The sequence below is a fragment of the Varanus komodoensis genome, unplaced genomic scaffold, assembly GCF_004798865.1.
Source record: "Varanus komodoensis strain SLA01 unplaced genomic scaffold, ASM479886v1 scaffold42, whole genome shotgun sequence".
Classification (NCBI taxonomy): Eukaryota; Metazoa; Chordata; class Lepidosauria; order Squamata; family Varanidae; genus Varanus; species Varanus komodoensis.
In genome coordinates, this window is record NW_025335972.1 from 7,385,870 (window position 1) to 7,408,626 (window position 22,757).

At 42.4% G+C, this 22,757-nt stretch overlaps 2 protein-coding genes across 2 annotated transcripts; one reads left to right on the forward strand and one right to left on the reverse strand.

Moving 5' to 3' along the window:
- Positions 1-307: 307 nt before the first annotated feature.
- GCDH (glutaryl-CoA dehydrogenase) lies at positions 308-16,808 on the forward strand. The gene is made up of 12 exons (XM_044443585.1): positions 308-440; positions 1,056-1,170; positions 1,877-1,912; positions 3,335-3,478; positions 4,735-4,797; positions 5,875-6,045; positions 7,177-7,306; positions 7,883-8,099; positions 10,333-10,436; positions 12,285-12,410; positions 13,914-14,074; positions 16,190-16,808. Exons 2-12 carry the CDS (start codon positions 1,071-1,073, stop codon positions 16,261-16,263), a joined length of 1,326 nt encoding a protein of 441 aa, XP_044299520.1. The 5' UTR covers positions 308-440; positions 1,056-1,070; the 3' UTR covers positions 16,264-16,808.
- Positions 16,809-19,008: 2,200 nt separating this feature from the next.
- Positions 19,009-21,724, reverse strand: SYCE2 (synaptonemal complex central element protein 2). The gene is made up of 3 exons (XM_044443586.1): positions 21,176-21,724; positions 19,996-20,200; positions 19,009-19,203 (listed from the first exon to the last, which is right to left on the reverse strand). Exons 1-3 carry the CDS (start codon positions 21,283-21,285, stop codon positions 19,009-19,011), a joined length of 510 nt encoding a protein of 169 aa, XP_044299521.1. The 5' UTR covers positions 21,286-21,724.
- Between the last annotated feature and the right edge of the window lie 1,033 nt (positions 21,725-22,757).

Below are 22,757 nucleotides of genomic sequence, written 5' to 3' on the forward strand. Positions count from 1 at the left end.
TCATATACTCGGAAGTAAGTTGCACTACGCGGCACTGTACTGGCTCCTAGAGATGCGAATACGCTACTGCAGCTTTAGGGCACAATCATGCACATCTTTAGAGGGGGAAGGCCCTCGACTCCCAGCATGCCTCATGATTAGGGCATGCTGGGAGTTGCAGGCTTTTTTCCCCTGTCCAAGCATGGGCAGGATCACGCCGCGACGCGTGTCTTCCGCTCTAGCTTGCGAAATCGCTCTCCTCCGGAGGGCAAGGCCGGTGTGTCGCGCCGCGCACACGCCTCCTTCGCCCGGCCAATGGCGGGCAGGCGCGCCTCTCCCGCCCGCAGCCGGCAATGGAAGGCGGCGGCGGGCAACCTCTGGCCTGAGGAGGGGCTGGCCGCGAATCTGGCAGGCGCGCCCCGCTCGCCGACTTCCGCCGCCTCGCCTGAGAGTCCTCGCAGGTGGGTGCTCCGCGCTGAGCGGCGGGCTGAAGACGCCGGCCCAGGCGGTGCCTCCGCGGTCTGCTGCCTCTGTTCTGCAGAGCTGCCTGGCAGCGGGACGGTAAAGGGGGGAGAATCCAGGAGCAGAAGCCTGTTATGGCCGTCCCAAGATGGAAGCGAAATCCATGGATTTGGCTGCCTTCTTCAAGGGTTTTCATCGGAGTGGGCCGCGAGGCCTCGGCTGACCAAAGACTCTCGGGCTTAGACCCACATTTGCTCCTGAACTGCCGGCCTGGCGTGACCCAAAGAGGTGCCATCCTCTCTCCCCTTTTAGGTCGCTCTTCGTTGCAGTAGGAGCTGTTGCTTGCTAAGGAACTAATGCTGGCCAGGTTATAGATATTTGACAAAAATTGCTGCCTGTGAGCTGAATTAAAGGCACAATTGCCTCTTTTCGGTGTTTTATCTGACTAAATAAAGCACAAGATACTGGGTGGTACAGTAATGAAATATATAAAAGAAATATATATTTCTTAAGGCCGTAGAAGTGGAGGTGTCATTAGCAGAGGGCTCCAGGTGCTCTCCAAGGGTCCCCCCCCCCTTCTGTTATTACCATTTTCTTTGATTGACCTTTTCCAGGTAGTTGTCCTGAATATGCTCAGATTACCTGCCAAGAGGCTGCTGCAGTGCAGCCGCTGTGTGACAGGCCCATGCAGTCTCCGGGCACAAGGCACCAGTGCAGCTGTGCAGAAAGGTTAGTGGACAACATCTGCAAATTTTGTGTCTTATGTGCTGTCCCCTGCCCAGGGAACTTGGGTTATTGAGTGGTTTGAAAGTATAATAAGCAATAAGTAATGGATGAGGAAAGTGGTAGAGCCTCTACTGAAGGAGGTTTGCTTAAGAGATGTGATATAGAGGGGATGGGGGAGATAAAAATGTATGCTTAGTTATTTAGAAGTTTTCATCTTCACCTTGTACATTGTTTTATTCCAGAAAAAGATTTAAGTCAGCATCCAACTCCATGTTCTGGTCAAAAAGATGAGCAGGGTAGATGAAACAAAGGTCTGTTCTAGTGGAAAGAATGATGTGGGCTGAGGATGGTGGCCTTTAAAACTGATCTCTGGTGTGAGGACATGTTGTCCCATGCAGCTAACTTAGAACACAGAGAGCTGCTGTATGTCAAGGTAGATCATTGTTTCATCTAACTTAGTATTCCAGGTTTCCCCAACTTGGAACCTTCCAGATGTGTTGGGTTCAATCCATTTTCCAGATGAGCTGGAGATTGTGGGAGCTGTAAGCCAAAACATCTGGAAAGCACTAGATTGAGGGAAGCTGATTTATATTGAAGTCTGTTAGTTCCAGAAAAGCTACCTGGGAATGTTAGGAACTGACATGGAAAGGAAGAAATGGGCAGCTGACTGAACAAGGAAACTGCATTATTTTCCCGGATTTTATTACAGAAAAAGAAGCTACACTCTCTGGGAAAGAAGCCAAAGGTAGGCTAGTTTCTGTTGCTTATGGAATGTGATGACCTTTGATTTTGAATTATATATTTGGGCTCCCAGCCATCATCTCACTTGCAGCAATGCCTTCTCCCATTTCACAGACTTAATAGTTCTCAAAATTAATACAGAAAGTTCTGTGTTCTTCCCTCCCTCTGTTCTATGCTGCAGCAGGCAGAAGTATCACCTTGTTAATTTCACATTCTTAGTTTTCATTTCTGCTATCCCCCTACCCCCACAAATCTGTATCTTGTTCCATTAGGGACTCCTAGGAAGGGTGAACTAATTCCTGTGGAAGCTGAAGGAGGCAATCTGGCAAAATGTTACTGGCTGTTCTGTTATCTTTTGCATGTGTGTCAGTGATTGATCTTGGTTATACTTTTCCTGTGATCCTGGAAGATGCAACTGTGTGTAGATACTTCCAGGTTGATTGTCCTCCAATCTGAGAGTAAGCCTTTCAGGTGTGAATGCGGGGGAGGCATTGACTCCACAGTGTGTCTTGTTCTGTGCAGCGTACTCCCAGGCAGGAGTTAAGAGCTGACAATGGACTTTACACTGTTGAACCCATGGCCCCGCTCTCAGCTCTCACTATTAATAAGCCTCACAGTCTAGGAGCCCATGATTTGCTTCAAATGGCTTACTTTCAAGCATGGAGGGGCAGTCAGCTGGGTGGAACTGTCTCCTTGAGGTAGCCCTGCCAAACTGATGGCCATGGAGTTGATGCACCCCCCCCCACAGAAACACACACTTGTTATGCTTCAGGGTGTTTGCACAACAAAGAATCTTTGACAGCTTCAGTGAACCAAAATGGATTCAGAATCGTGGCTGTCAAACAAGGAGCATTATTCCTCTCTGCATTGTCTCTTAGGATACTGTCAGGAAGAATGTGAGGCATGGCGAGGGAGCAAAGAAGACATGTTGGGTGTTTGGCATTAATGGCAACCCATCTTTTTACCATGATGGGTTGCCAATATAGGAAAATCTGCCTATTAGGTGAATAATTGGCTACCTCTTAATTCTGCTGGATGAAATGTGATATGAGAGCATGCATGTGCCAGTTACTTACCTTAGTGTAGCAGAGGCATTCATTAACTAGTTTACAAGCTTTGTATAAAGCATTTGGAAAGTGTGCATCTATTAACAGTACTGAAATAGAATGTGTATTTTGGCCTCCTATAACCTGTTGTCCTCTGTATGTTCCATACTTTCTAGCCAAATTCATTGCAGACATCAGGTTAGGGAAGTCTAGCTGATTTGGTGTGTTATTCCCTTGTTTGGATGAGTGGCCACAAGCAGGTCCAACAACTGAAAGGTGTTGAAGGAAGTGCTTACTTTAATGATGCCTCTTCTAGAGGTGAGAGACATTTGCTGCCAGATCCTTTGTACTTTAGATTGGTTCTGCCTTTGTTTTCCCAGCCCCAAGAACCTCGTTTGATTGGCAAGATGCCTTACAGCTAGAGAGCCTCCTTACTCAGGATGAAATAATGATCCGGGACTCATTTCGCAGCTATTGTCAGGAAAAGTTGATGCCTAGGATCCTCATGGCCAATCGAAATGAAGGTATATTTTCTATTCATTGGGCACTTCTAGTGTGGTAAATGATGTGCAGGCTGGTGTTGAGGACTGTCCTTTCTCTAGATGTAAAGGATTCTCTGCTTTCTTCTTGATACTTGTTAAATTCCTAGTGCATTTAGCCACAGAGTTAATGACTTGTGGCTAAATCAAGAATGGCTTGATTCTGTGAGACAGTGAAATCTGTGATTTTTGCTGTGTGTCTTCATGAAGATACCAGAAAGGGAATCTGGACATCTCTGATTTACGTGTCATGTTTCTGTGAGTGTCACCCTATCGGGTCACATGAGTTAAAAGTTTCTGTGCCCTTGTTTATAAGCTTCTTAAATATTTTGTTGAATTGTTATTGCTTTGTATACGGTCTTTAAAGTGGTGTATTAATTTTGATATAAGTAATTGCTGCAGTGACTTTGTGTGCCTCTATATCCCCTGTACTGATGAAAGGAGCTGTAGATGTTTTGAGGGAGATATAAAATCTTCTTCAACTCCTCTCAGTGGCCCCCACACCTCATTAGCCTGATGTTAACCTCATCCTTGTGATCGCCATCCTTCAAGCATCTCTAGCAATAGTTTGGAAGCAGTCTCACTACATCACTCCCATGCCACTACAGGTAACATAGGAACATAGAAACTGAGCAAGTCAGAAGGGGTCTCCCAGGTCATCTAGTCTGACCCTCGGCTCCAGCCGGCTCTGCTCATGACATGCCCACCATGTTTATGTCCAGCCTATCCTTGAACACCCTCACCGATGGGGCCTCAACCACCTCCCGTGGAAGCCCATTCCACACCCTCAGGGTCCTAACTGTCAGGAAGTATTTCCTGGCATCCAGATTGAATCGTGGTTCCCTGAGCTTCGCTTCGTTGGAGCACATCCTTCCCTCCTCTGCAGGGGAGAACAGGTCTCTACCCACCTCTGTGTGACACCCCCTCATGTACCTACATTACACATGAGATCTCTGCGGACAGAAAGGAAACCATTAAAAATGCAAGGATGAGGATCCTATGGCCTGCAGTACTAAACAGGCGGATGAAGACTTGTTCTCCCTCTCCAAACCCTAGTCCCCTGAAAACTAGTGGGGAAGGAAATCCCTGCTGTTATCTTTGATAAGTGATCAGAGTTAAAAGTGGGAATCCCTCTGCATAACACTGACCCTCCCAATTGATTTAATATGTGTGAAGTTCTACTTATGGCTTTGTTGGTTATATTCACATTTTGTCCTTACTCTTTTCCTTCTCTGATGCAGTCTTTCACCGCGAAATTGTTTCAGAAATGGGGGCACTGGGCATTCTGGGCCCAACTATCAAAGGTAATGCTGCTGCGTTCATCATCATAGCACTGGTTGAGTGCATGGCTTCATTAATTAGATGTGTATGGGAAAGAAATGGGAGCAGGCCTCTGAGAAGAGAGATCCTTTATTTATTTAAGTAGATCTGTATACCACCCTTCTATAATACTTGCAGTACTTGAGGCAGCTGAAAAAGATTGAGGGGTGCTGCTATCAGAGTTCAGAGTAAAAGCTGTCTTTGTTTCAGCAGTCATTTATGTTGACGGTGATAAAAGAAACCATCATCATCGCATTTTGGGGACTTTTATCATTGTGGTAACAAAGCATTCCCTTGTTTACTGGAAGTTTGTTTCTCTGTTAATTTAATGAACTTTGAACTTGATGAACTTAATAGGCTTTTTAAAAGTTCAGTTTGTGTATAAAAGGAGAGTTCAAAGAATAATTGATGAGCAAATAATAGGCTGAGCACTTAGATAAATGTTGGATGCCCTTCTCTATCCACAGCTGCCTGCTGTCAAAAATGTGTTGCGTGAGTATGTAGGAGGCCTGCTTAGTTCCATCTTGGGCTGTTTGCTATGCTGTGAAAAGGAGCATTTGCATAAGCATCCATATAACATGATCTGTTGTGCCCCTGCTGATGTAATGGTGGTTGCTGAATTATATTTCGGACTTTGAAAAAAAGTTATACTGAATTGTGAGCTGCCCCATGGAGGCAGAGTCATCTTAGATGACAGACAAAACTTCAAAAACTTTTTGAAGATCTAACTGTTCTGTGTTATTTTTCCTGATAATTTGTAAATATATGATATGGTATACTATGTGTTGTAAACTGTCCATAGAACTTTGGCTTTGGGTGGTATATAAAATATGGCTACATAACTCAAGGTCAAATATTTTAAAGTAGAATAAGGAAAGTTGTGCATTAATGAAGGATTTGGAGGCATTAGACAGCCCCCCACACAGAGATTACCATCTACTGTCCTGTTTCCTTCTAAATCTTCAGAATGAAATGGTAGGATCCTGTCATCCAGATAGGCAACCTAGTTGGCTTAGAACCCATGGCTCATTTGCTGCTTTCTCTCCATCCATTTCTCTTAGGTTATGGTTGTGCAGGAACCACCTATGTAGCATATGGACTCATGGCAAGGGAGATTGAGAGAGTGGATAGTGGCTACCGTTCGGTCATGAGTGTTCAGTCTTCTCTGGTGATGCACCCAATATATGCATACGGGACAGAGGAGCAGAAGCAGAAATACTTGCCACGCCTGGGTGAGTTTAGCTTGTTTGATGTGAGAGATTGGCATTTAGTTCACCCTTTCCTCAGTCTGATCACATTCATATGCTTTGAACTTCAACTCCATTCTCAGCCACATAGTAAGGAATGCTAGGAATTGTAGTCTAAAACAAACATCCTGTTGGGAGATTTAGCTATATCCCTAATGTTGGAACAAGCATCTTGTGTGCCATCATTGTTGCTTACTGATCTAGTGTCAGGGCATCATACATCAATCAGGAACAGAAAGATTTTACAAGATCCCATTGCTTTTGAAAATAAACAATGAGACAATTTAAATAATTCCTTACCACAACTCCTGTCCTTCTGAATTTAATCTTCTAGTGACTTATTTTCAACTTCTGTCAATCTATTTATGTATCAACTTGATTTTATATGTTTTCTTTTAATCCTCGACTAATATTCTGTCTTTTCCTGATCTTTTTCAATTCTTTAATTTCAAGCTAAACCTAATTTGCTCCATTTACAGAGTATTCCTACACTTTTCAAAAGAGTGTTCCAAATACCCAATGCACTGCCAGCTGATTCCCAGTAGAACAGGAGATGCAGAAGTGATCATGACCCCTCTGTTCTCCTGTCTCTTGATTTTGTTACTAGTTGCTGTTTTGAGCATATCTAGTGGAATTGCAGGGGCAGGAGCTCAAAGGGTTCAGGATGTTACTCACCTCCAGCACATCCACCAGGGTTGAGCGAAATGATCATTATACAGGTATCTACTTTGGTGGTCATAGTCTACAGGCTCTACAGGCTCAGACAGGGAGCTCCAAAATACCTTTGGATGCACTTCCAAGAATTATGGCTCCCTTGGGCACCTATATTATTCTCCTTGTTTTTAATCTCTTGTGTTCAGTCTGACTTCCCTATAACCTCTTTCTTTCAAGTATCTTCAACTTTTAAAATAATAAAATAATTCTGTAACGGAAATGGCACAATAAAAGCTCCAGAAGGGTCAAGTACCCTTTCATCTCAAAAATCTGTGGGCCTTCAGTCTAGTAGAAGTCCACACAAAAGTATTCCAGTGAAGCAGTGAGGATTGATTGCAGGGAGGGGGAAAAGGTACCTTGGAAGCATTTGAACCTCATCCTTTCTTGTCTTTCTCTTCGCAGCGAAGGGAGAATTGTTGGGCTGTTTTGGACTTACAGAGCCCAATCATGGGAGTGATCCTGGTAGCATGGAGACTCGGGCTCAGTATAACCCTTCCAGAAAGACCTACACACTCAATGGCACCAAGACCTGGTGAGATATGTAATTGAGTTGGTGCACAGGAACAGGGAGAGTGAGAGATCTAGAACAGGTGAGAGATCTAGAACAGGTGACAGATTGCAGCCAAGAGCAAGAGATTAAATCTTGGAACAAGGGCAGATTCGACGGAAAGTTGTTCCTTGTATTTATATCCTGCCATTTTTCCTCTTGTGAGGATGTGAAGATGGCCTACAGAGCTGTTTTATCCCAACGACCCTGTGAGGTAGGTTGGGCTGAGAAGGTGTGACTGGCCCAGGGTCACCCAGTGGGCTTCACAGCTGAGTGGGGACTTAGAACCTTGGTCGTCCAGGTTGCTAGTCCGATAATCTAACCGCCACACCATGCTGGTTCTCATGCTGCCTTAGATAACTGCTCTGACCAGGAGTTCTTTTCCTAAATGGCTGGGCGTTAACCCTGGGTTGTGCTGCTCATTCTGGGGCATTTTCTGTGTCTTAGTTTTTCCCATTCAGCACTACCTTTTGGCTTCTTAGGTTAGGGCTTAGTAGACCTGTATCCTTGACATTCTGGGTAGCATGCAAGACTTCTGATATCTGTTTGTTGTTCTCTCAGGATCACCAATTCTCCAATGGCTGACCTGTGTGTGGTGTGGGCTGTGTGTGAGGATGGCAAAGTGCGAGGTTTCCTCTTGGAACGTGGAATGAAGGGTCTCTCTACCCCAAAGATTGAGGGCAAATTTTCGCTTCGAGCCTCTATCACTGGGATGATTGTTATGGAGGATGTGGAGGTGCCCGAAGAGAACCTTCTCCCCAATGTGACAGGACTTGCTGTAAGAACCCTCTCGTGCATCTGCAGTTGCATCCAGCCATTTGGTAGACATTGCAGATGCTGCAAGACATGACACGAGCATTGAACCTGCGCATTGAGACCACTGTGCATGGTTTCAAACAGTAGAACAAACCATACTGCAGCACAAACTATTTATTTTATTTTTATTTATTTATTTATTTTTCGATTTATATCCTGCATTGTGCCCAACAAACAGATGAACACATTGTGGTATTAGCGCCATCTCCCTCAGTCCTCCCTCTGGCATTGGTTTCCCTCATTCTCTGCAGCTGTAGAGAACCATTTCATGCTTGCTATGACTTGACTTTCCCTTTTAAAACTACCTTTATGCGTTGTCAGCCCCTTTTTATTATTCCAGTGATTGCATATATGAGGTGTTTCTCTAGGGAACCCCAACAGTACCTTGAAAGGGCTGTGTTTGCCTTTTCAATCTTTTTAACACCAATTATATGCACAAATAACTGCACTGGTAATTTTGGAATAATGAAAAAGTTTTGATAGCCCACTTTTGTCATTTCAACAAAATAGTACAAAGTGGAAAAGTCATGCCCACTGGGCACAAAACAGCTTACAGTAGCTACAGGGGAAAGGTTGGAGGTCTTTGCTAGCTGTCCTCAAGTGGTATTTGGGGTGGTTGGCAACAACAGTCACCCTTTAGACACTAGGCAAGGGTTTTTTGTCACTCTTTCCAAGCAGCTCTGTAACTGGCTTGCCCTCCCAATCCCTGGATGCACTATTTTGATTTGGATGACATAGCAAGCCACTTTGGAGCAAAAAATCTCTGCAATAAACTGTGGCTTGTCAGGGTGGCTTATAAGCCAAATGTAGACCATCCTGCCAAACCACCCCAGGTTCTGCCCACGTGTGAGGCCATCGTGGCTTTGAAGCCATAGCAGCCTTGCCAGGTGTGCACCCAGAGATGTGTAAAAGGGGCTAACCATAATTTGCCACCAGGGGGCATTTCAGTTCAGACTTTCCTCATCTCGATCTATTAACTAGAGTCTGTCACTCAATCCTTGCAGAAATATGAATATTTCATCGCAGCAGTAAATAATACTTGTGTACACATGAATATAAGTGAGCATGTATGACCAGTTTATGTGGTTCTATCTTTGAATAAGTATTTTGAATATAATTTACTGAAATATATAAAAATGTCTCCTGATGCATATTTACACTGGCAACATTTGACACTAAAGAGTGACATATTGCAGGCATAGAATGTCATGAAAGGTGTGACATAGTATTTATTGGGGTTGCTCTTTACTTAAGTGATGCATGGTCTCAAATAGTCCAGTATATTTTGCAAACTTTTAAATTCCAACCTGGATAGCTACAATAGAAAACCGAAAATTGCAAGATATATTCATTTGTTGCTATAAAAAACCCATTGAGAGACTAAAACAAATCCAGCTTGGTGGGAAAACTGCCATACTGAGAGAGAGTAGGTTTCTCTATGGGTATCTAAAAATACTTTAGATATCTCTGAACTTGTCTCTGAAATTGGCAAATTGTATCAGAAACAAACAATTTGAATTGAACATTTTTGCATCGGCATGGTCAAAAGGCCTGAAGAATAATTTTGGAAAGTTTTTTAATACCTAGAATTTTCTGCGTGTTTTTCATGGCTATCAAAAGATTATATCTTGCCATTTTTAGCTTTCCCCTCAAATGTTCAGCTCAAATGCAAATTTTATTAGACTAAAGAGGAGGAAGATATATTAAAAGGGCTTTGAAATATGTAACTAGGTTTATGGACAGCCCCCAACCTGGCCCATAGCACCTGAGTACAGAGTACAGTTCAATTCCTTGCTTTGCCCTTGTGGACTGAGCATGTTGGCTAGGGGCTGTATAGCTTGCACTAGCCAAATGAACACTCCCATTTCAATGAGCTAACCAGAGAGCCTGTGACTCATGGGGCGGCATATAAATTGAATGAATGAATAAATGAATAACCAAATAAAATTGTTAGCATGTCAAGGCGTAGGAAACATGTGTCCCTTCAGATGTTGGACTGCAACTCCCATCAGCCCTGCTCAGCATAGTCAGTGGCAAGGGATGATAGGAGTTGCAGGCCAACAACACCTAAAGGACCACACATTCTCCATCTCTGTCCTTTTGAAATTAGAGTTCCAGGGCTCCCCCACAGTAAGTCTGAGGGGATTCTGGTCAATGTCGTATCTGAAGCTTTAATGTTATTTTCTTCCCTTCAGGGTCCTTTTGGTTGCCTGAACAATGCTCGCTATGGCATTGCATGGGGAGCATTGGGAGCAGCTGAGTTCTGTATGCAGACAGCTAGACAATATACCCTGGACAGGTAAGGCCTCAAAGTGGAATGGGTGTTTGGGTGTGCAAAACGAGAGAGATGCTGCTGCAATCATCTATATATACTCCTTTCCATTCGCTGGGTTTCATTTACATTGCCATGGTCATCTTTAACACTACCCTATAATGTAAGCCAATACATTTATCCCAGTGTTACTCATGGGTGACAGATTGCAAAGGCACTGCTTTGTTTAAGACCACGCAGAATGGTCAAGACTGACTGAGACTGGAGCAAGTGTTTTCAGCCGCTGTTTGAATAGCATGCTAGACCTGCTTTCTGGAGGTAGTAAAATGAGGCGGAGAACAAGATGATAAAAATAATTAAAATGCTTCTAAGCACTTTGCTAACAGTGTATACTCAACTTGGTATAGTAGACATCATGTAAGACACAATCCTATGCATATTTAGACAAAAAAAGGCCTACACTCCCAGCATCCTCCTGCCCTCTTGTTTTCCACATGCCTGTGGGCAAGCAATTTACCCAGAACTGGCAGAATGACAGCTCCCATAAATTCTGCACTTCCATATGTAAAATACATGTATTTTGTTTTTACATGCTATTAAGTTGTCCCTGACTTACAGCAGTTCTAAGTCCATGAGTGCTCTGTTCAGTTGTTGCAAATTCATTCAAGGCTGTGGCTTCTTGTATGGAATCAATCAATCTCAGTCCATAGTTGGTCTTCCTCGTTTTCTTCCTTTGACTTTCCCTAGCAGTATTGTCTTCTTTAGTTAGGCTTGTCTTCTCATGATGTGCCTAAAGTACAGCAGTATCATTTCTGTAATTCTTATTTCCGGGAAAAAGTCTGGCTAGATTTGATCTGGGACCTACTTGATCATCTTTCTCTTGGTCCAGGGTACTTGCAAAGCTCTCTTCCAAAACCATGTTTCTGAATACATCAGTTTTCCTCCTGTCAGCTTTCTTTACAGTCCAGCTTTCACACCCATTCATGCTCATGGTTATACTTCAGAGAGAATGTCAAGGCTAAGATACCAATGAGAGCCTTGCAAGTTCTGTGTCTAGCTTCCTTCTGTCCTCCCCCTTTCCTTGCTGACACGCTATTATTTTGCATGCAACAGACTTACCTAGCCTTCTCAGTGATTTGGTGCAGGAGCCCTGTGCCCCGTAAGCACAGCACTGTCTTCTGCCTTACCCAAATTATGGCAATGCATTCTATAGTCAGTGAGGAATAGCTAGCTAGTTAGACTCCTCCTTGCTATAAACATAGAAGAGATCATTTATAGCAGGGGTCGTCAAACTTTTTCACCAGGGGGCCAGTTGAAAGGTGCTGGGCGCGGGCCGGAAAGGTGCTGCCGACGGTGCACGCAGGCTGGCGAGGGGGCAGTGGCAGGGGCGGCATGTGTGGGTGAGCGCACTCAGGCGCTGGCGGGGCATGGTGAGGGGAGGCAGGGCGGGCACACAAGGTAGCGGCTTGCACACTTGGAGATTGGTTTCTCTGAGCAAACTGCTGCCCCCCCACACGTGGGACAAGGTGGGTGGCGGCGGGTCCAAATGGGCATGGCAGGCCGGATCTGGATGGCAGGCCGGATCCGGCCCCCAGGCCGTAGTTTGAGGACCCATGATTTATAGTCTTCTTTGTATTTTCCCTGCTCTCTGCTATAACAATACTAGGAACGTTCAGGGCAGCAGCCTCCAACTATAATTAAAGATGGAGTTTATGATATACAGGTAGACTTCAGAGGGGGCCTCCACCCCTCATGTGTATCACTCAGTTGTACATGTGTGGATGGCCGTACCCAAACTGACTGAACTTCCTTATCTATTCAGCTGTGCAATGGCTTAAGAGATACATTATCTCACCTACCAATTGTATCTTCTAGGATCCAGTTTAAAGTCCCCCTGGCAAGAAACCAGCTGATCCAGAAGAAGCTGGCGGACATGTGCACAGAGATCACCATTGGCTTACAAGCTTGTCTGCGGCTGGGCCGCCTGAAGGACGAAGACAAGTAAGTGTATGTGAGACTTGAAGCCGAGGGGTGGCTTTTGCTCCAGTGGGTATTGTGGGGCAGGCTTGAATTCCTTTCTAGCAATTGAACGTTCTCCTATGTTCTGGTGTTGACCTCAATTGTGGACAGTTTGTGCGATTGGATAAAGGAGGAGGGATCATTGGTAGTGCAGCTAGGAACAATGGTTAAATTTCAAAACCATTTTGAGAGAGCCAGTGTGGTGTAGTGGTTAAGAGCATGGGACTTTGACTCAGACAACCTGGGTTCGAGTCCCCGCTCGGCCATGGAGCCAACTGGGTGACTTTGGGCCAGTCACAGGCTCTCAGCCCAACCTACCTCACAGGGTTGTTGTTGTGGGGATAAGATGGAGGAGGAGTTGTAAGCTGCCTTGAGTCCTTTGTAGGAAAAGGGCAGGATATAGATTGAGAAATAAAATATAAATAAATAAATAACTGTGTACAAAGTGCCTCTGCATTTTTGGAGGGGATGAGGTGAAGAATCAAGTAGTGGAGTCTTGAAGAATTAACTGTACTACTTTTGTTTATGGGGGATCACAGCTTAAAAACAGTTCATCTCTATTAGTAAAAGCTGGACTGGGTAAGAACCTTTCTCCTGGTGTACTTGTTTTTTACCTGCAGAGTTTCTATGTTTAATAACTCCTCCAGCACATGCAACAAAATTGTATATGGCCAATTGGTGCAGTCCATTCTTCTTCCTTATTCTGCTGCATGTGGCAAGTGACACAAATTCTGGGCCAAATTTATTTATTTATTTAAATTGGATATGTTGGTAAATACATCAATTACCTATGATGCCCATCCTTCAACAGAAATATTAGTCAGGAGGAAGTGCTGCCAGCATCACAGCATGAGATTCCAATGGAGGAAAGCTCGGAGCCGAGATTCAAGGTGGATGCCAGGAAGTACTTCCCAATGGTTAGGACCTGTAGGGCATGACATGAGCTTCCATGGGAGGTGGTTGAAGCCCCTTGGTGAGGATGTTTAAGGATCGGCTGGACATGCACATGGTAGGCATGTCATGAATGGAGCCAGCTGGAGCTGGGGGTTAAATTAGGTGGCCCAGGAGGCCCCGTCTGAGTTGCGCTGTGTTTCTATGAGGGGAAGGGAAGCCTAATGTTTTCTTTGCTCACTACAGTCCTACCGAATATCATCTCCCTATAAGTGATAGCTCCACGAGGAAAGTCCTCCTTCCTTCTGCCAAAGGGGTTGTTTCTCCTGAGGGTAATAGTAGGTATGCAGGGTGGGGCAGAGTTTCATTTGATCTGTAACAGAGAAAAGTATTATACCTTTTATCTGCGCAGACTGCACTCCTGGCAAAAATTACCCCTCCCCACTCTTCTGTTGTTTTAAAGCACAGGCATGATGACAAATAACATGTTCTAATCTTCTAGCTAGTTTTTTTAGCTACTCTCTGTCTTTGTTATGATGTAGATGCGTGGCACCTTCTAAACCCTGTTTCATTATACATGTTCTGTATTTGTAGGGCAACCCCTGAGATGATCTCCATGCTAAAACGGAATTCTTGCGGGAAGGCCTTGGAAATTGCCCGGCAAGCCCGGGACATGCTGGGAGGCAATGGGATTGCCGATGAGTATCATGTTATCAGACATGTCATGAACCTGGAGGCTGTCAACACATATGAAGGTAAAATAGTTTTCTGGTTCTTCCTGGCAAGCCCATGAGTAGGGAAATCTGAACCTATGCTTTGGTAACTTCTGCCGGGAGCTTGAAATAAATACTAAGGACATGAAAATAATGGTTACAAAGCTGAAGTGTGAGGATGACAATTCTCCCCCTCCTCCAGCCATGGAGTTAAGAACATAAGAAAAGCCATGCTGGATCAGAGCAAATGTCAGTCTAGCCTAGTTGCTTGCTATGGGATATGAGCACAATAGCACCCTCCTGCCTATGTTTCTTAGCAACTGGTCTACATCGGCATACTGCCTCTGACACTGGATAGCATACAGCCACCACAACTAATAGCCAACCATCATCCAAACTGAAGGCCATCACTACGTCTTGTGGTAACTAATTCCATAGTTTAACTATACCCTACGTGAAGGAGTGCTTCCTGATTTCTGTCTTGAAACACTCATCAAGCAGCTTCATGGGATGGCACTGTGTTCTAATTTTATGAGAGGGAGAAAACTATCACCCTGTCAACTTTTTCCACAGCATGCATAATTTTTTACACTTCTGTCATGCCTCTAAACTAAACAGTCTTCTCTAAGTGAAACCCTTTGTCTAACCTAAACAGTCCTAGAAGTTTAAACTATTCTCATAGGGTAATTGTGCCAGCCCCTTGAACATTTTAGTTATCCTTTTCTGTAATTTGTCAGCCTCATTTTAAGGTGCCATTTTTGTTCCCCAGTAGTTTTATGATTACAGTAAAACCTTAGATTGTGAGCGACCTGTTCTGCGAGTGTTCCGCAAGATGAGCAAACATTTCTAATAAATTTTAACTTGATAAATGAGTGATGTCTTGCAGTATGAGTAGTACATGACGCCGAGCGTCACATGATCACAACTAAGCCAATGGTTCTCTCTCGCTCACTGCAGTCCTACAACTCCCAGCATCCCTCCAGGAAGAGAGGGTATGCTGGGAATTACAGAACTGTTTTCCTGCCTAAACATGCATAGGATTGCACTGGAAGCAGCTTTAAGCTGACAGCATTTCCTTGTTGGTAACTGCAAGGCATACACTCACTCTGAAGACAAAGGGGTTGTTTTTATTAGAGTCTTGGGTTGTTTGGTGCTGTACACTGACACTGACTAACTTAAATCAGGTCCTACTTAACTGTTCCAATTATTTGGTCTATATTTGGTGCTTTGTTGTGAAGATCTGTTTAAAAATCATGTCAGGTCTTAACTGTGGACTTCAAGGCTTGTGTGGGAGGAGTACATGGTGTGTTGTACTACAAGGTTAGAATCTTGCATCTGCTTTACCTTTCAGTATCCCCCCCACCCCTGCTCCCCAGAGGGAGATACTGAAAAGTAAAGCAGATGCAAGAGGTTATGGAGGAGATCTCATCTACAGAGGAGAAGGAGAAAAGGGTGGAGGAATCCCTCACTTCAAATGAGATTAGGGAGATGTGTAAAATGTGGGAAACAGTGCAAAATTTTATAGAAATGCACCACCCAGATAAGTCTGTAGCAGTGCGAGCGATGAATCTGTTGAACAACAATGTCACATTTCTGTGAAATCCTCAAAAGGAGGCAAAAGCAAGCATCATTGGATAGGTTCCTTGTTGAAGTTGAGCGAAAAGAAAAAGATTCCATTGAGCCAAGAGATAGCAGTGATTCCATTAGTGACAGTGAAAGTTGTCCTACACAATAACCCTCCTCTCTCTTGTCTCCCTCACACCAGCCACGAAGGTTTTCAAAGAGAAGTGCAGGTTAATTTGTTTTATTTTTCTTTATATTTTGTATTTTCTTTATTTTGCATTATATTACAGTATTGTAATCATTTTTATGAATATTTTTGGGTTGTGGAACGAAACATTTGAGTTTCCATTATTTCTTATGAGGAAATTCACTTTGATATACTCGTACAAGTGCATTGAATTACAAGCATGTTTCCAGAACGATTTATGCTCGCAACCCAAGGTTTTACTGTATTTGAATATTATTAGTTTGTTTGATTTATACATTGCACTGAGTACTTAATATGCATAGAGATGGTTCATAAATGTATTTCTGAAATGAATAAATTTAAGATGCTTAATTCTAACAAGGAACTCCTCTTGCCTTTGCCCTCAGGGACCCATGACATCCATGCGCTCATCCTAGGCAGAGCTATTACTGGACTTCAAGCTTTTACTGTTGGCAAATGAATGCATTTCTCCAGGGTGCAGCTTTGCTCTTCGTTGCTCCAGTGTGGGAACTTCAGTGGAGATGGTTTATGATGCCACAACGATTTTAAAAGCTGAGCATGACTACTGCTACTCACCAGACTCTGATCAAATGTATTTCTTTAGTTCAGTTCAGCTATTAGTAATTAATCTGAAAAAACACCATAATCAGGCATTTCAAGAATGCCCAATTCTTTACCAGAACTTGCAGAGAAAGTATTAAAATAGTACACTGTGGTAAAGGTACACTCTTGTACCTTTTATCTTGGCAAGACAGGGTGCGACAAGTAGGGCTGGCAAGCAGAGCAGGGTAGGGTAATAATAGAAAGTTCAGAGATGCTTCCAAATTTTCTGTAAGGCAAGCAGTTTTGGTATGCAACTTTTAGAATTTTACCTTTTATAGTTGAATAGTTTGAACAGCTCTATGCTGATACAGGATCCAGCCAGAGAAATAGCTTTGCCTATTGTATTAGGCAATATTATACCTGTGTGAATAATATTTCTCAAAATAAAATTAAAAATGATCAGCTTGAATCATTTGTGTAAAGTTTAACAGGAGCCCTGCAGCAGCAGCAAGGATTAAGACTAGAAATCAGAATTTACTGCCTGCCCTGCAAGCATCTTTCCATATGCCCTCTAAACTGTTGCCTTTCAGTGCCTTGTTTGTGAAATAGTGACTGTGAATTTTCTTTGACAACTGAAAACATAGTTTGATGGAGTGCTGTTCCACTTATGGTCCCTTCTTTTTCCTAAAACAAAGTGATCAATTTTCAATATGCATATAGTAAAGTAGATAGTTAGATACTGGGAATACTAATCTTTTTGACTAAGAAGACAAGGTATAGTCACAGTCTGATTTTGGAACAGCAGTCATCTTTATTTGAGTAGCTCCACCTGTTGTTCTCCAGGTGTTTTAGACTACATTTTCCATCAGCCCAAGCAGACATGGCTAGTGGCCAAGAATGCTGGAAGGTATCAGGTTGTAAAAGGCTGCCCTTTCTGTGGGATTTGCTTTTTTGTGAACCAATTCAGTTCATCAGCAATACTGCACCACTAAGCAGAAAGCAATTAGGATGCAGAAGCCACAAGGAGGAAACTTGTAATTAAAGGCACAAAGTCATGAAAAGCCTCAGAAGTGTTTTGCCAGTCCACACAAGGCAGCCTAGTACTCTAATTGTTGTACAACTGAAAAAGAAAGAAGCTAAAACTGAGTTCTGGAAAGAAGAGTATAGCATAGAAAGCAGTGGAATACAGCAGTCTGGCAATCGTGTGATCCATGTTCATTCTGAAAAGTCTGTAAACATCTAGTGCAAGAGCAATATTAGCTTTTCCTGTTTTTTACTGATTTTATTTTGTTTATTGTTTGAATTGGAATGCTTTTATTGTGAGCTGCTTTAATATTTTTAACAGAAAAGCAGCCACAGCAGACTAATGATTTCGGTCTCTTGGTGGAAGCAGACATGACTTACCGTGCCATTCACTACTTGGAACAACTCTGCTGAATGAGATGTTTTTTGCATAGTGAGAATTGCAATTTTATTGCGTATTAGTAAAAGCCATGTTACAGCATAGGTGTTTTTAATGGTCTGTATGCCAGTTTGCCCCTTCAGCATCAGTCTGCCTAAACTCTACTTATCTTGTTTCCATGCCAGTACAGATCATAAAATCAAAACTGTTACCTGCTACATATATGGCATATGTTACTTCAGATAGGTCCAATCAGTTAGCTTACTATGAGCACATTTGCCTTCAGTCCCACCTTCTAGAGCAAAGACATGCTCTAGAAGGTGGGAACACTAGTTTTGTTAGTTTTGGGAACACTAACAAAACCTACATTCTACCTCAGGCATTCTAGAGCTCAAAGTTCCCAAAATTCTGCTTAGTCATGGTCTCTGAAGACTTGGATATTGGCTGAATACTGGATCTCATTCTCAGTATTATTTGGTATATGACAAATGGTATATGGTTGTTCAAACTTCAGATATTTCTGAATATTAATTTCAGCTTTAAAAATACAAGGTTGTCTATTGCATATGAATTGGCACTTGATATTGACTGTATTCTAGGTTGTCTTTATCAGCAGTTGCTACTCTGCTCCCTTTTCTTGCCTATTCATCTCATTCAGATGAGTACCAGCCCAGGATCTTTCATCAAGTCAGCTCTCAATATAAGGTGGTAGAGCATCCCTTGCTTGACCCTGAAACCATGTTCTGTCCCAAAAGTCCTGCTAGAATGTCTGTCAGAGATATTCAGCAATGATAACTTAAATGGGTAGACCTTCATAGTCAGGAAATCAAATAACCCAGCTTAGCAATGCTGCTGGAGTAGAATCTGGTATAAAGGATTTAAGGAAGGAGGGTGATGGTGGTCAGGAAACATTTTTATGTCCTAATCAATGTTTTGTTGGATTATGTATAGTTCTTTGGGGTGTTCAATGGGCACCAGTGACAGCAGCTTGAATTCTTTCATAAAGAAAGCAAATTACAGCATTTCATACTAATATATTGTGAGCTTTATTAGTGTTTCATATCTGAATAAGTTAACTCACAAGAAAACAAAGATGAACAAAATGCTTGAAAATATGTGTGTGAGTTGCAGAACTGCTTATTAACAGGGCAAATTTGGGTGGTCTGTTGCAACTGAACCCCTCTCCCCACTTTGTGTCGATTTGCTTATTAAATATGAATCCAGTTTTCTATTTTACAGCATGTTTTTTTTTCTGTGCAATCACAATTCAGACTGACCACACAGGTCTTTATATAACATCTCCACAGTGTGACAGACCTGTCTGAGCTCAGTTTCAATCTCTCTGATCCTCTCCATGATCTCGGAAAGCTCTTGTAGCTTATCCTGAATTAGTTTGTTGTTGTGGTCATAAACAGGAAATACCCTTTCCTCCAACTTTTCTGCCAAGCTTGAAACCTTTTTGGTGGAGAAAATGAAAGAAATATCAGTCATTAAAGAAGATGAAAAATCTTCCTTCCTAATGGGCTTCCCTTGAACTGAAAGACCTTACTTACTTTTGGTTCCTAACACTGCCAATGTGTCCACCTATGAATAGCTAAGGATTAAGTGACAATTACTTTTAAGTAGTCAGATTCACCCATCAGTTGAATGGTTGTTACAGTACTGGTGGGGTAAAGGAGTGGCAATTACTAGGTGAGAATGTAAAAGCATTGTTACAGGTATTGATACAGTGATCATGCTGCATATAATACTGCTAATAAAATTGTGGTTTGTTGCTACTGCCTGCATATAGGGTACTGACTGGCTTACACTAGGGCAAGCAAAGGTGCAGCTAGCTTTATTGGACCATAAAATTGGGCTGTAACGAGTCAGGACTACAAGGTTATGGCAATGCTACATCCAGAAAAGAAACACTCTTGAGTCCTTTAAGGTATACACAAATATTTGTGGATTAGGCAGTTTGTATGTGTAACTTTCAGCTGTTACTAATATTGCACGGAAACAGATTAGACAATGACATGGAAGGGGGACCATAATGTAAAGATACCATTTCAACCAGCACTTCATCTGGGAAGAATCAGTTGCATTGAGTGCAATCCTGTGTCTGTTCTGTTCTAACAATTTATGAATCTTAAGTGCTGCATGTAGGCTGGTAACATTTTGTTGGGGCTAGCAAATACATTTCTACTAATTTGAAAGAATGAGCTTAATTCTTCCTAATCTCTTATAATTTCTGCATTGCATTACCTTCATCAAAAGGCTCTCTTTGAAACTATTCATGAGCACATGGTCTTTCTTCCTGTTCTCATTAATTTTATCAATTAGTTGCTGGGTTCTTTCCTGCAGATTTTCAATAGTTGAATCCAGAGCTATGAAATAACTTGAGGATTTCTTGTCTGAACCTCCTCCACTTGCATTTGAACTAGGAAGAGGTGTGTTTGGAGATTCTTTCCTATATGTTGAGAAATATGTAAATCTATGTTTGAAAGGTCTTCATTTTTGTCTTTGAACTCAAAAGTATCATAGATATTAGTTTTCCAGGGAGTGGGGTTGCCGTTAAAAGTTCAGTATTCTGTTCATATCCCAGTGTCTTGTGACTGTCCTGCAAGATGTGAAATATGGTTTGGGAGCTTAGATAGGAACTCTATCATTCCCAGTTCTACCTTTTCTCTGTGTATACAGGTATGCTCAAACTGGTGCTATCACAGGATAACTTCTCACTGCGGAAATAGTTTAAAAAGGAAGGATACAGAGTAGGAAGGGTTCAGTGACAGAGAACATGCCTTGAATGCAACTGGTCCCAAATTCAATCTGTGTCACCTATAGAGAGGGTTTGGAAACCGTTTCTGTCAGAAGCCCTGGAGAATCACTTCCAGGTCAAGCATGTACAAAATACTGAGCAAGATGGTACAACAATATGACTCCATGTACAGCAGATTTCCATGTCCCAGTGGGTGTGGCCCTAGTACAAGGCATATGCTACCAATGGAGGTAAAACTACAATCTCAAACGGCTTTATAACTAAGGATGCTTCCAGATAGAGGGCTTCTAGAGCTACCAATTTAAAAATACCATGTAGCTATGCTGTTTTTTCTTGTTTTGTAAGGAAAAAAATGATAGAAGGTTACAAGCTGAAGATGATCCTCCTATAAAATTATGTGTATTAGGTAAGAAAATTGCAGACAAAAGCCTTATCTGGAAGTAGTTTAAAGGGCAGCTATAAGCGATACATCCTACCAGGCACAATAGGTGTGGCTGTTGCCAGGTGCTTCATGCTCCCACACTAGGAGTAAAAGAAACACTTTTGGTAAACCTTTATGCTGTTAGTCTCCAGAAAAATTCTTTATAAAATGTTTCCACCATTGATAACCATATACAATTTGTTCACATTGCTTAAACTGTCAGAATTCTAAAATTGAAAAGTTACCTTGTTGGATTATCATTTAATCTATTATTTTCTAAGTTAGTGAAGAATAGACCATCTTGTTTATTTTGCTCATTCTCTGATTCCTGGAGCTGAAATTCCTGATTAGACATAGCTACCTTTAAGAATGGGAGAGAGAGAAGCTTCTGAACCTTTTTACATTATGTTACTTAACTATTTTAATTAATGGTTTAATACAAATGCTAGAAATAATCTCTATAGTAGATAGCCCAATCTACAATCCAGTTAAGTATACAGAGCTTAAAACTGATTATACCTGATCATGAACATATTGGCCACAATTTAGTAACTCTGGTGTGTGTGCTGAGTTTTAAACGTACAGAGCTCAGAATAAGGCTGTTACATAAAAGGAAATAAAACTGAAATTAAATATTTCTATAAAAGTGGAGGTATGATGAAAACAAATCTTTCAATAATGACTGAGGAAGGAAGGTGAGCTCAATGTAAGGAATTATTGAGCTCAAAAGTTAATAAGCAAGATGAGGGAAACCCCACCACAGTATAATTTTTGAATGGTTGTGGTATTAAAGGAATATACCAATAACTATAGAGAAAAGTGCAATAGATACTAAATATGTACAAACAAATTCAAATCTATTTGTAAATACTCATGTCCATAGCTAATGTCTATCTTATGCCCATTTGTGTGACTCACCCCTCACTGTTCTGTTTACCTAGTTCCCCTCAGTGTTCTGTCTAAACCGAATAAACCAAATTCTCCTCTGAGGAGAAGTTCCTCCCCTCCCGCATTCCCTCATAAAAGCAATAAGCCTTTTCCTAATTTGTGGAGGTTTAGGGTACAGCCAATCAGGAGGGGTCCGGCTCATGATGGGTGGAGCCTCTCTGGGAGATGGACGGGAATGGACAGTTCTGCTGCTGCAGACCTTTCAGTCATGAAACAGCAGGCGTGCAATAGGACCTTGGGTACATTATTGTCTCGCTTTGCACTTGAAGGACGGGCTCGAGGCTGGCCTCAGCTGTTTTGTGCCCATGCAAGGAAGAGCTTTCATTCCTTTTGGGAAGACCAGGATCTATGCCCTTAGAGCAAACATCCTGATAGACTAGCATCAAATTCTACTGTTCACAGAATCCCTTATTAAAGCTCTGCTGAGGAGTTGTTAATTTGTGTTCCAGCCTACCTGCAAGGGCTGTTGTAAGGCCAGGGTGGTGAACCACTTTGAGCCTGACAGTTGAAGTTTGCATGGGCTGCCCATGAGTGATAAGTATTGGGCCAAAGGTAAAGTGGGCTCAGCAAAAAGCAAATATATTTCCTGTTTGGAGAGATGTTAGCTTGGAACACTTATTGATAGTAATTAAGCCATAGGTAAAGCATCTAAGCCTTTTAGAAGGGGATGGGACAGGGAGAACTGCATAAAAGCCAGAAAATCACTGAATAATTGATTGGGAATCCAGACGGACCCAAAGCTGTACATTATATTTTTGTACCATGGACCATTTTGAAAATGCTTATGATCAGCATAACACTATGATTTCTGTACATACAACAGTTTCCTTATGCATAGTAGTAGTGTCTGTTAGGGGGCGTTCCTATCAGTTGTTCCTT

Excerpts from the sequence above, each read along its gene's own strand:
- SYCE2 (XM_044443586.1), bottom strand. The coding sequence starts at position 21,285 with ATGTCTAATCAGGAATTTCAGCTCCAGGAATCAGAGAATGAGCAAAAT. Across the intron at positions 20,201-21,175 it reads TTAAATGATAATCCAACAAG|GAAAGAATCTCCAAACACAC; the intron begins GTAACTTTTCAA and ends CTCAACATATAG. Across the intron at positions 19,204-19,995 it reads AAGAGAGCCTTTTGATGAAG|GTTTCAAGCTTGGCAGAAAA; the intron begins GTAATGCAATGC and ends TCCACCAAAAAG.
- GCDH (XM_044443585.1), top strand. The coding sequence starts at position 1,071 with ATGCTCAGATTACCTGCCAAGAGGCTGCTGCAGTGCAGCCGCTGTGTG. Across the intron at positions 1,913-3,334 it reads CTCTGGGAAAGAAGCCAAAG|CCCCAAGAACCTCGTTTGAT; the intron begins GTAGGCTAGTTT and ends TTGTTTTCCCAG. Across the intron at positions 7,307-7,882 it reads CTCAATGGCACCAAGACCTG|GATCACCAATTCTCCAATGG; the intron begins GTGAGATATGTA and ends TTGTTCTCTCAG.